Source organism: Lithobates pipiens, unplaced genomic scaffold (genome assembly GCF_037356315.1).
Source record: "Lithobates pipiens isolate NorthernLeopardFrog02 unplaced genomic scaffold, aLitPip1_a1.2 Scaffold_25, whole genome shotgun sequence".
Taxonomy (NCBI): Eukaryota; Metazoa; Chordata; class Amphibia; order Anura; family Ranidae; genus Lithobates; species Lithobates pipiens.
In genome coordinates this window covers 169,407,880-169,420,590 of record NW_027507787.1, presented here as the reverse complement: position 1 = coordinate 169,420,590, position 12,711 = coordinate 169,407,880, and the positions used below count along the sequence as shown (strand labels likewise).

General features: G+C 46.1%; 1 protein-coding gene across 1 annotated transcript in view; it reads left to right on the top strand.

Annotated features, from left to right (window-relative positions):
* The window catches only part of LOC143929793 (alpha-2-macroglobulin-like protein 1), a 198,952-nt gene that overhangs the window by 34,137 nt on the left and 152,104 nt on the right, over positions 1 to 12,711 (top strand). Inside the window, exons 10-11 of the mRNA XM_077453770.1 lie at positions 8,655 to 8,783; positions 11,442 to 11,550. Coding sequence (XP_077309896.1) covers positions 8,655 to 8,783; positions 11,442 to 11,550 — 238 coding nt within the window. The remainder of the gene's footprint in view (positions 1 to 8,654; positions 8,784 to 11,441; positions 11,551 to 12,711) is intronic.

The following is a 12,711-nucleotide window of genomic DNA, read 5'->3' as shown; positions in this document are numbered from 1 at the left end:
ATTCGGCCCCTTTGAACTTTTCAACCTTTTGCCACATTTCAGGCTTCAAACATAAAGATATAACATTTTAATTTTTTGTGAAGAATCACCAACAAGTGGGACACAATTGTGAAGTGGAACGAAATCTATTGGATATTTTAAACTTTTTTAGCAAATAAAAAACTGAAAAGTGGTGCGTGCAAAATTATTCGGCCCCTTTACTTTCAGTGCAGCAAACTCACTCCAGAAGTTCAGCGAGGATCTCTGAATGATCCAATGTTGTCCTAAATGACTGATGGTGATAAATAGAATCCACCTGTGTGTAATCAAGTCTCTGTATAAATGTACCTGCTCTGTGATAGTCTCAGGGTTCTGTTGAAAGCGCAGAGAGCATCATGAAGACCAAGGAACACACCAGGCAGGTCCGTAATACTGTTGTGGAGAAGTTTAAAGCCGGATTTGGATACAAAAAGATTTCCCAAGCTTTAAACATCCCAAGGAGCACTGTGCAAGTGATCATTTTGAAATGGAAGGAGTATCAGACCACTGCAAATCTACCAAGACCTGGCGATCCCTCTAAACTTTCAGCTCAGACAAGGAGAAGACTGATCAGAGATGCAGCCAAGAGGCCCATAATCACTCTGGATGAACTGCAGAGAACTACAGCTGAGGTGGGAAGAGTCTGTCCATAGGACAACAATCAGTCGTACACTGCACAAATCTGGCCTTTATGGAAGAGTGGCAAGAAGAAAGCCATTTCTCAAAGATATCCATAAAAAGTCTTGTCTAAAGTTTGCCACAAGCCACCTGGGAGACACACCAAACATGTGGAAGAAGGTGCTCTGGTCAGATAAAACCAAAATCGAACTTTTTTGTCCACAATGCAAAACGATATGTTTGGCGTAAAAGCAACACAGCTCATCACCCTCAACACACCATCCCCACTGTCAAACATGGTGGTGGCAGCATCATGGTTTGGGCCTGCTTTTCTTAAGCAGGGACAGGGAAGATGGTTAAAATTGAGGGGAAGATGGATGCAGCCAAATACAGGACCATTCTGGATGAAAACCTGTTGGAGTCTGCAAAAGACCTGAAACTGGGACGGAGATTTATCTTCCAACAAGACAATGATCCCAAACATACAGCAAAATCTACAAAGGAATGGTTCACAAATAAACGTATCCAGGTGTTAGAATGGCCAAGTCAAAGAATTTCAGTCTCTCGATGTGCAAAACTGATAGAGACATACCCCAAGCGACTTGCAGCTGTAATCGCAGCAAAAGGTGGCTCTACAAAGTATTAACGCAAGGGGGCTGAATAATTTTGCACGCCCCACTTTTCATTTTTTTATTAGTTAAAAAAATTTCAAAAATACAATAGATTTTGTTCCACTTCACAATTGTGTCCCACTTGTTGGTGATTCTTCACAAAAAATAAAAATGTTATATCTTTATGTTTGAAGCCTGAAATGTGGCAAAAGGTTGAAAAGTTCAAAGGGGCCGAATACTTTTGCAAGGCACTGTATATGAAACAATAAAATGACAAGGTGCACCATACAATGCAATAAAGTGCCAATGTGCAAAGCAAAATAAATAATAATAAAGTCCAAACAATGGATGGATGTGAGTGCTATCCGGGTCACCATGATAATTATGTGGATTAATATGGATAATCACCAAGAGCGTCTATGTGTTCCCTGGATTAAATCAAAGTGCAGAGATCCACCACCAGAAAAATTGAACACACTTACCAAAAAAACGTGGATTTGAATACCATACGGTACTGAATCACATGAGATGGTAGATCACTGACGGTATATATCATCTGTACAGTAGCAAAGAGCAACATCAGATCTTTAAAAGGGGCTCAATAGGAAGGGACACTAAATCCAATCTTCCATTTCGTGAGTACATGTGAAGACACATCAAGAATCCCCACATAGTGTAAAACCGTAATATAAAAATGTATTGATATGCTTAGAACCCCTGGCAGAGATCCCACCCTGTCATCAATGGGGTCCCCATGCAGCAAAGGGAATATAAAATATCCTTATTTGCGGACGATGCCCTCCTCACCCTGACAAAACCTCATATTTCCCTCCCTTCCTTCCATGCCCTACTCTCTCAATTTAGTTCCCTATCGGGCTATAAGGTCAACACTGCAAAAACAGAAGCCCTCCCCCTCCATATACCCTTGGATGAACTCCTGAAACTGAAAAGTACATTCTCCTACCGATGGTGCACATCATCCCTCAAATACCTTGGGGTTCAGCTAACAACATCTTACTCTTCCCTCTATTCAACCAATTATCTCCCACTGTTCAGGTCTATCAATAATATGTTATCCTGATGGACTTCCCTCCCATTGTCATGGATAGGCAGAATTAATGTGCTAAAAATGTCAATCATGCCAAAATTGTTATATTATTTTGAAACTCTACCAGTCCCCATCCCAATGACACTGATAAAGATACGTAAGCCGTGGTTCCTTAAAGTCATTTGGAATGGCAGGGCCCATAGAGTGGCCAGTTCAGTTATTTTTCCCCCCAAGGATCAAGGGGTCATGGGAGCTCCAGACGTCTACAAATATTATCTGGCCTCTCATCTGCGAACGGTGGTGTCTTGGTCCTGTCTCAGACCTCCAAAGTGGTGTCTTGGTCCTGTCTCAGACCTCCAAATCGCTGGACAGAGATATAGATGGGCTCCCTCTTTCCGACTCATCCATGCTTCTTAGTGTGGTCCCTTGGGACAATGGTGGACCCCACCATTGGCTTCTGGGCCTTTGCCTGGGTCCCATGTTGTTCACACTCAGGCTGTGGTGTTCCTGCCTTTCCAAATTCGCATTATCGTCCCCCTGCCCCCCCCCCCCCTTTCTAATGTGCTCTTCAAACCCTTAATTCCTGACAGTCTCTCGCATGTTTGTATGTTTCCCTGGGCAAGAGAGGGACTGTTCCAACTCTGCCATTTCGTTCACCCGGTCACGTGTAAAATCAAAACCTTTCCGGCCCTTAAATCCAAAAGCCAAATACCAGAACACTTGAGGTATTCGTACCTCCAGATAACCCATTATTTTTCGACACTCTGCCCCTCTCTCTCCCTCACCAAAGTGACGCCCTTTGAGCTGCTCTGCTCCCAAGGCCCCTACCAAGCACAGCTCATTTCTAGTATATACCACATACTCCAGGAGAAGTCATCTCTCGCTGCTCATTCCCATTCCTATATGTACAAATGGTCGCAGATCACACAACAACAAATAACAATCCAACTTGGTCCTCGACCTCTAAAATTTCAAGATGCGTGGCACAGAGAGAGACAGCATATAAAGTTTTAATGTTCTGGTACAGGACACCTTATTCATCGACATGACTCCTCTCTCTCTCCCATGTGCTGGAGATATGGGAAAACTAAAGGATCACATTATCATATCTTCTGGCAATGTGCTTTGATCATTCCTTTCTGGTCCATGGTAACACAAATACTCCAACAGATTTTCGCCACCTCCATCCCATTGGATCCTATCCACCTTCTCCTAGGCCTTCCCATCCCGGAGTTGGGAAAGGCAGCAAACAAACTAGCCTCATATGTTCTGCTTGCAGCTAAAAGAGCTACACCCTCTAACTGGTTATCTACTCAGCCCCCAACCCAAGGTCAGCTGATACAAAGCATCAAGGACATAAGTAGAATGGAACATATGATGGCTATGGTGGAGGATAGGATTGACCGGTTTGGCGAGATTCGGGCCCCCTGGGATGCCTCAGCCTATGAGCTACCTCCTTCAACCTCAATGCCCCTCGCCACCCGGTCATCAACTTACCCCTAGTATTCCCTGGGATTCCTAGTCCCCAATGTTCCCTACTTTGTTGGTAGTCCATGCTCTCTTACTGGCCTGGCAGATATTCAAAGCACACCCTCTCTCTTGAGAAAAACAAGGCGCTTTGGGGTGGGGGGCACAGGGCCCCCCTTCCCCAAAGCACCCCCCCATGTTGAGGGCACCCGGCCTGGTACAGCTCAGGAGGGGGTGGGGCGCTCGCTCATCCCCACCCCCTTTCCTGACCGGATGGGCTGCGTGCTCGGATAAGGGTCTGATATGGACTGGGGGGGGGACCCCATGCCATTTTTTTGGCGTAGGGCTTCCCCTTTAAGTCCGTACCAGGTGACGGGGCTAGCGAGGTGTCAATCTCGCCGATGGAGGCGGTGACATTGACTTCCTTCGCTAGTCTTGTCTACCTGGAGCCGCGTTCAAAACTTTCTTCAGTGTGTGGGCAAGTCCCTTCATTTCAAAAGTCCGGCCATAGTCCGGCAGTTTGTCCGCCGCACCTAGTCCGCCGGAAAAGTCCGGTCGTTTGTGGGCAGGTCCGCTCGTTCGGAAAGTCCGGCGGACCTCCGCTTCAAAGTCCGGAGGTTTGTCTGCCAGACTAAGTCCACCGGATAGTCCGATTGTGTGTACGCGACATTACACAAACCACAAGAATAAAGCACTGTTCAATTAATCCAACACAGATATGATCACAAGAGATAAGAAAGTAGCACACAATGGCCTTGATGGGAACTTGGACTGACGTAATTTTGTCAAATATGACGTCATCTGAGTTAGGAAATAGAAAAGATGTTCAATGATAATTCACGTGGGAATAAGTTAAAAACTAAAACTACCATAAATCTGTGAGTAATGATGATGTACATGCTGCAGTGATGGCCACCCAGTAGGAAATCTCTCCTTAAAAAAATTGGAGCTATTGTTGTATTGATATAAAACAAAATTGAAGAACAAAATATATACAAAATTTTACAGTGGGCAGTAACTGTATGTACTTGCAGAGATGCACCTTGGTACTTGTTGCACTGATGTCCATTCATGCATGAATGACAGCCCCCTTTAAAATTAGCACAGTACCAGTTTGCCTGTGAAGGTTCTTATTTATGTAGGTCATGCTAGAGCTAGTAGTAATTAGTCAAATTCATCTGGTCTTGTTCTGTAATGTTGAAGTTGTTTCGTAGCTCAAAGTTTCTCGACCAGGGTGCAGAGAATTTTGAACACAGTTTCTGACACCTGTGACGGCTTCAGAACATGTAGAAAGCCCCCAGTCTAGGTCATCCTCCCTCTCTCCCTGGGAGTTCTCCATGATGTCCATAATCTGGGGAGGGACATATGGAAAGTTCAGACCCTACTCCAGGGCTACCCTCCTCTGCAATTCATGCTGGAAATGGGAGAATCTTGGCAGCTCCCTGGGATTTCCCCTTCCCTGAAGAACATAGGCGTCCTGGGCCCTCATGACCCACTGACGGTAGGTAGGTGCTCTGATCTGGGTGGTGGAAGGCCTGTTCAAAAAGGGCTGCCTGTTACTAATCAGGGTTCCTGCGGCTATCAGATCTCACTGCTGGCTCTGGCCCATCTCCACTTTCAAGGACTTGGGAATCCCTGGTCCCCCACTACATTTTAGAACTGTCAACTGTCCCTCCGCCAACCTTTCTAAAGACCCAAACTCGTCCTGCACTCTGGAGGAACCCCAATCAATGACCCTGTCCTCGCCTTCCCTGTCCAGCTCACTTGAAGGCGCACCTTCCCTTGGCAAAGGTTCCCTGCAGACTGGGATGGTAAGGGACTTCACAGGTTGCAGCAGTCTCTTCTCTGCTGATGTCCTCTTCCTTCACAGAGGAGTTGCCAGGCCACAACTCTTCTCTGCTTTTAGGGGGTGAATCTAGGCTCTCTCCGGCCTCTCGGTACCTCTGCGGCTGCAGACTACAAAGTCCTGATAGCAGGATACGGTGTAGTATTGCAGCTCCTGCTGGATGGGCCCCAGTCGGGTAAGTGGCTCCCCACAATGGCTGCACCGGGCCCAGGCAGCAGCCACCGTGGTCGGAACCCGATACTCTAGATGGAGCAGGCACAGTCGCTCCGCTCCATCGATCACCCCAAGGGCGAATCTCCATGAGGCTCCAGTTGGACACCGGTGTCCACTCCTGCATATCAGGCAACCACGTGAAGGTGGGTAGTAGCTGGCTACCTTCCACCATCTTCCTCTGCCTCATGGTGTCTGCTGCTAGCAAAGAAACTTTTGTCTCCCCCAGGGCATGGGGGAGACAGCTTGATTCCAGATGAGCTAACTCCTCTGGAACTAATAGGCAGACTCCTCAACAGGCACACTGCTGTAACCCCTTGTTAGACTAACTGAAGTTTGCAGGCATGCTAATGCTAGCAGGACTTGTCCAGGCATGTTGCCCAGCGCCAACTGTGCCCGAGCAACTGAAGACAGATGACTGTTGACTTTCTGCGTGGTTGCCGGTGGCAACAATAAAGATTTTAGCCAATGTCCTACTGAAGGGCACCATTTCAGCACAGTTCTGCCTGCAGACACCGGACGGTTTACCCCGATCACCCCGGGCAAGAGTAGGCACTTCCAGGCACAATTTACTGAATGTTGCAGGAGTTTGGAGCAAAATTTCAAGATGCCAAGCATTTGCAGAGTGATGGGCATATTAGAAATCCAGTGAGAAATGTCCAGGGTGTGCAGAACGCTGGACATATTTGTAATCCATGGGCGCGATCGCCTGCCGTGGAGGCTACGGGTGACAGCACATAGTGAAAAGTTACTGAATTGCAGGATTTAGTATAAATGTCTGCCCCAGCACAGGTTGAGGCCCCTGGGTAGCAATAATTCCCACTGTTTTCTATGGGCAACGGCACTTATCACAGTTCTGAATAGGAGGCAGAGTACACAAGCCCTTCCCCAGGGTTCAATTACTCAATACTGGTAGAACAAACACAGTTCCTCAGCTCGCTTCCTCAGTTACTAGGGGTAATGGCTGGCAGGTCACATGTGAACAAGCCCCCAAATGTAGCGGTACCCCAGTAGGGGATGCTGAAAGTTGTGGTCCATCTGTCACCCCGCCCAGCCTGGCATTCACTTCCCAATTATCTTGGAGACAATGAACAGTCCATGTATTTGTTTTTGTATTTTTTGAGGGATTTGAACTTGCATAGGGATGGGAATATATGGGATGCCCAGTAGAATTTCAGAACAGTCAGTTTGGGACAGAACTATGTACACTTTTTGTACAAGACACTTTTCCAAACTCCTCCTTCACAACACTTGCTTCCAGGTACAGCTAGCTGCACATGGTTAGGCCCAACTCTGACCCAGCCAGGCCTTATACATTTCCATTTGTAGGCAGGGACCGCGGGTCCTTTTTGGTGTAGCAAAAATAGAATAGAAAGTCTTTAGTGCTAGCTGTCCTATAGTGAATTACTGCTCCCAGTAATTCCTCTTCAGGCCCTGCCAGTCCTCCTGGCTGCAGCTGACTCGACTTTGCGAGACATCACAGTCCGTTTTCAGCAGAGAGCAGTCTGAAGTCCACTCTCTGCTGACATCACTGGAATCAGTCTGTGTCATCACGTCAATAAAGTCTGGATCAGACAGGTGCCTGGACTAATACCTGTCTCAGCCTCTCAGCGAGCCGCTGAGAGCCTGAGACAGCCCCTCCCTGCCCCTCCACAGCTTAGTGCTCCAATGAGCGTGGAGGAGCAGAGAGGAGAGCTGCTGACTGACAGCCAGTAGCTCTCCGCTCGCGGATCTGTGAGAACTGAGCCATCAGCGGTTTTCGATGGCTCAGTTCTTAGTACAGAGGCGGTGGGGGACAGACGCAGCATCTGACCAATGCTGCATCCACCTAGGTAACTATAAAACGGGGAAAAAAATAGCATACTTCTCTTTTAATTAGCACTACTGACATCGCTCCGACTTTTGAAAACGTTTCTGTACTACATGCTATCCGACTTCTATCTGACTTCTCTTCTATTCTATACTTCTAGCAAAGTAGTATTAAAGTCGACAGGAAGACGCCCGGAAAAATTGCACCACAATTTGCCAAACTTTCAGGTCGCAGCAGTGTGAACCGCAAGCCTCAGTGTGCAATAGAAACTAGCATAATTCTGCACCTGATTAACAGAGGGAGTATGGCAGTTTTCCCATATAGGGAATTGCCACAGATCCTCGCCAGGTGCAACCTTGTCGGTTTACATCCCTCTCGCTGCCTGTGTAGTGAACGCATTACATAAGCAGAGACTGCACTGGATTAACATCTCTCCTTCTCTCTCTACTCTGCATGCGGGGAGGAGGGGGGGGGGTTTGGCGGGGGGGTGGACAGGCAGTGAGAGAGCTGCTCTCTTTTCTTTGTGCTGTATGCCGTGCCTGCCACAGCCATTGAACAGAGAACGGATTGCTCCTAAAGAAAATGGCTTGCACCCCTTTTATTAGATAGATAGGAGCAGCATCTGCTCCATGTTCCAAATTGTGCAAGCAACTCTTTGTTAATTTCCCCAATTGTTTTTTTTTTTATCAGTGCCTGCTTACACTGCTGGTTTACATTACATTGCAGTCTATTGGAAAAACAAGTCCTAAGAGGCTCAATTCACAAAGCTAAGACACCTGGATAATCATACTAAAAAAAAAAAAAAAAAAAAAAAAGGACAGTTATTTTCAATGGGATTTGAAAATTAGTCAAATGGTTAAGTTAAAGCTCCTCTTCTATCCTTTTTTAAAAACTTTGTGCATTAGGCCTAAAGACTGGTATTTTATAACTGCTCAAGTCCAGTATAATGACCACTACCGAGAAGAAACTCTTGCACATGTACCCTGCAAAAGAGACAGCACATTTTATAACCCAATTTCTTTTCAGGTCTTCGGTTTGTTTCCGAACTCAGTCAGAGGAGGATATCCTGAGAGTGTTAATGAGGACCAGGACTCTGGTTGTTGGTGGTATCGACCCAAGTCTCTTAACCTTGTGGATGTATTCGACTTATTTCAGGTGTGCCAAAAATAATTAAAAAACCCAGAGATCTGCAGGAAATCAGACGTTAAAGTTTGATTGTCAATATGTGTATAGTTTGTATAAAGCGCAAAGCGCGCTATATAAATCCTGTATAATAATATCGTTTGCAAATAATTGTTACATACCGTAATGCTGAACTCAGGGCCAAACACATAAAGAGGAACATCAGTCACTGTAATGCAGACTCCACCCCCATGTTTGAAAATCTGACAATGTGTGGACGAACTGAAGGGCTTTGCAAGGACTTTGGAGCCTGGCAGAGAGCTGCGGTGCTGTCCTGAGGTTCCCCCTGCTTGTGCGGGACAACCTGTGATCCATGACCCCTATAACTGTAGTGTCTTTGGCACATCTGCGCACACACAGGGGGTTCATCTGCACATGTGCAAAGGTCTCAACCGAGTCTCAAAGTGTGGGCAGAGCCCTTTGGCACATCTGTGCACATGTGGAATCTGTGTTGTGAGGCACCAGGAGTGCAAAGTCATTCTCACCTAGGCAAGAAATATGGAAGCACAAAAATATCAAAAACTCCTAAAAATAAATTCTAATTGTGGGAGGAGGGGGTGAAAATAACTTGTTTGGTCCACTTTAACATCAACCTACCCTAAACCTCAACCTTAACCTTTAAGTGTATCTAAACACAGAGACAAACATTTTATATATTGTAGCTCACCAAGCCTTAGATGTGGTGGACACATTTGTTTTCATTGGATGAAAACATCAGCAAATACCTGTTGCTCCTGCTAGAAATTAAATGTCCTTTTCACTTCCTGTGAGATTAAAGTGGTTGTAAAGCCTCAAGGTTTTCCACCTTAATGCAGTCTATGCATTAAGGTGAAAAACCTTCTGTGCTGCAACTCCCCCCAGACCCCCCCCCTTTTTATTACCTGAGCCCATCCGATCCAGTGATGTGCATAAGTGCAGCGGCTCCAGCTGCTGTCAATCAAATCCAGTGACATAGGAGCGGAGTCCTGCTGTCTGTGTCAATGGACTCAGAAGAGAGCCCGCATGGGTCCCCCATAGAAAGGGGCTTTCCGTGGGGGCACCCAATGAAGAGGAGGGGCCTGGAGCGCTAGTGGGGCACCCCAGAAGATGAAGATCAGGGCTGTTCTGTGCAAAATGATCCCAATAAAATACCTTTACTTTTTGGTTGTAACATGACAAAATGTGGAAAATGTCAAGGGGTATGAATTTTTTTTTCAAGGCACTGTAGATTCTGGAGCTCAAGTTACGTTAACCACTTGCCGCTCGCCATATAGCACAATGACGTCGGCAAAGTGGTTTCAATAACCTAACTGGACATCATATGATGTCCTCAGGATATTAACCCGGGGGCGCGCATCTCGGCGATCGATGGTGTAGTGTGTCAGTCTGACACACCGCAACTCTGATCTCAGTAAAGAGTCTCCGACGTAGACTCTTTACCACGTGATCAGCCGTGTCCAATCACGGCTGATCACATTGTAAATAGGAAGAGCCGGTGATCGTCTTTTCCTCACTCGTGTCTGTCAGACGCAAGTAGAGGAGAGCCGATCGGCTACACCTCTGACAGGGGGGGTCTGTGCTGATTGATTATCGGCGCAGCCCCCCATAGGATGCCCACACTGGACCACCAGGGATGCCACCAGACCACCAGGGTTGCCCAGCACCAGGTATGCCACCCTAGACCACCAGGGATGCCAGTCAGTGCACACAATGGATGCCAATCAGTGGCCACAATGGGCATCACTGATTGGCATGCATTATTGTTTGGCATTGATTGCCATCCATCAGTACAATACTTTACACTACAATGCCACCTATCAGTGCCCATCCGTGCCGCCTATCAGTGCCCATCCGTGCCGCCTATCAGTGCCCATTCGTGCTGCCTATCCGTGCTCATCCGTGCCACCTATCCATGCTCATCCGTTCCGCCTATCCATACCCATCTGTGCCACCTATCCATGCCCATCTGTGCTGCCTGTCCATGCAAATCTGTGCCACCTATCCGTGCCTATTTGTGCCATCTATCAGTGCCCATCAGTGCCGCATATCAGTGCCCATCAATGCCAACTCATCATTGCCACTTCATTGGTGCCACCTCATCGGTGCCCATCAGTGTCGCCTTATCAGTGCCCGTAAGTGCAGCCACATCAGTGCCCATCAGTGAAGGAGAAAACTTACTTATTTACAAAGTTTTGTAATTGAAACAAAAAAAAACATTATTTTTTCAAAATTTTCAGTCTTTTTCTATTTGTTTAGCAGAAAATAAAAATCCCAGAGGCGATAAAATACCACCAAAAGAAAGCTCTATTTGTGGGAACAAAATGATAAAAAAAATTGTTTGGGTACAGTGTTGTATGATCGCGCAATTATCATTCAAAATGCGACAGCACTGAAAGCTGAAAATTGGCCTGGGCAGGAAGGTGTATAAGTGCCCTGTATTGAAGTGGTTAAAGTGAACCTCCCCTTGAGGGCACACACTCTCACTAACACTGGTACCGGGTAAAAATGTTTGCATCTAATTACAGCACACCAAAAAAAATCTTCACCAAATACTTTTGATTCGATTTGACTTTTTTATATTTGTGGACTTTTTAATTAATCCTGATCATTTTGTAGTTCCTTCTCACATGCTTGTCTTTGTACCCTCAACAGGATGTTGGTTTGAAGGTCCTGACAAATTTGCAAATCAAGAAGCCTCTTCCAACTTGCCATCCACCACCTGATTTAGAATTTGGACCGTTTTTCTCAGGTGTTTTTTCAGGTGTGTCGTAAAGATTGTTATATTGTGTGTTGAGATTGTTTTAAAAGGCAATGTTTTGTAGCAGTGCCAAGAATAGGTCAGTTGTACCCAACAGAGATGGACAACACAGACTATGAAGATATAAAAACAGCTGCTTGTGCCATAAGAGATTTTTCACACTGCATCACATAGTTACATAGTAGGTGAGGTTGAAAAAAGACACAAGTCCATCAAGTCCAACCTATGTGTATGATTTTATGTCAGTATTACATTTTATATATCTGTATGTTGCGATCGTTCAGGTGCTTATCTAATAGTTTTTTGAAACTATCAATGCTCCCCTTTGAGACTACCACTTGTAGTCTTGTAGTTTACATCCTTGCAGCTCTTACAGTAAAGAACCCTCTATATAGTTTAAGGTTAAACCTCTTTTCTTCTAATTTCAATGAGTGGCCACGTGTCTTGTTAACCACTTGCTTACTGGGCACTTAAACCCCCCTCAGTCCCAGACCAATTTTCAGCTTTCAGCGCTGATGCACTTTGAATGACAATTGCGCGGGCATACAATACTGTACCCAAATTAAATTTTTATAATTTTTTTCCCGCAAATAGAGCTTTCTTTTGGTGGTATTTAATTACAGCTCAGAGTTTTATTTTTTGCTAAACAAACAAAAAAAGATTAAAAAAAAAAAATCATGTTTTAATAGTTTGTTATAAAATTTAGCAAACGGGTCATTTTTCTCCTTCATTGAAGTGCGCTGATTAGGCGGCACTGATAGGCTGCACTGGTGGGCACTGATGGGCTGCATTGGTGGGCACTGATAGGCTGCACTGGTGGGCACTGATAGGCATAGTTAAGGCGGCACTAATAGGCACAGATAAGGCGGCACCGATGGGCACAGATAAGGCGGCACTGATGGGCAAAGATGGGCACAGATAAGATGGCACGGATGGGTGGCAAGGATGGGTGGCACGGATGGGTGGCACGGATGGGCACTGATAGGTACCACTGATAGATGGGACTGATGGGCACTGATAGGTGGCTCTGATAGGTGGCACTGCTGGGCACTGATGGGCGGCACTGCTGGGCACTGATGGGCGGCACTGCTGGGCACTGATGGGCGGCACTGGGGTGCAGCACCTTTGAGGCAGATTGTGGGCACTGCTGGGTGGCACTGTGGG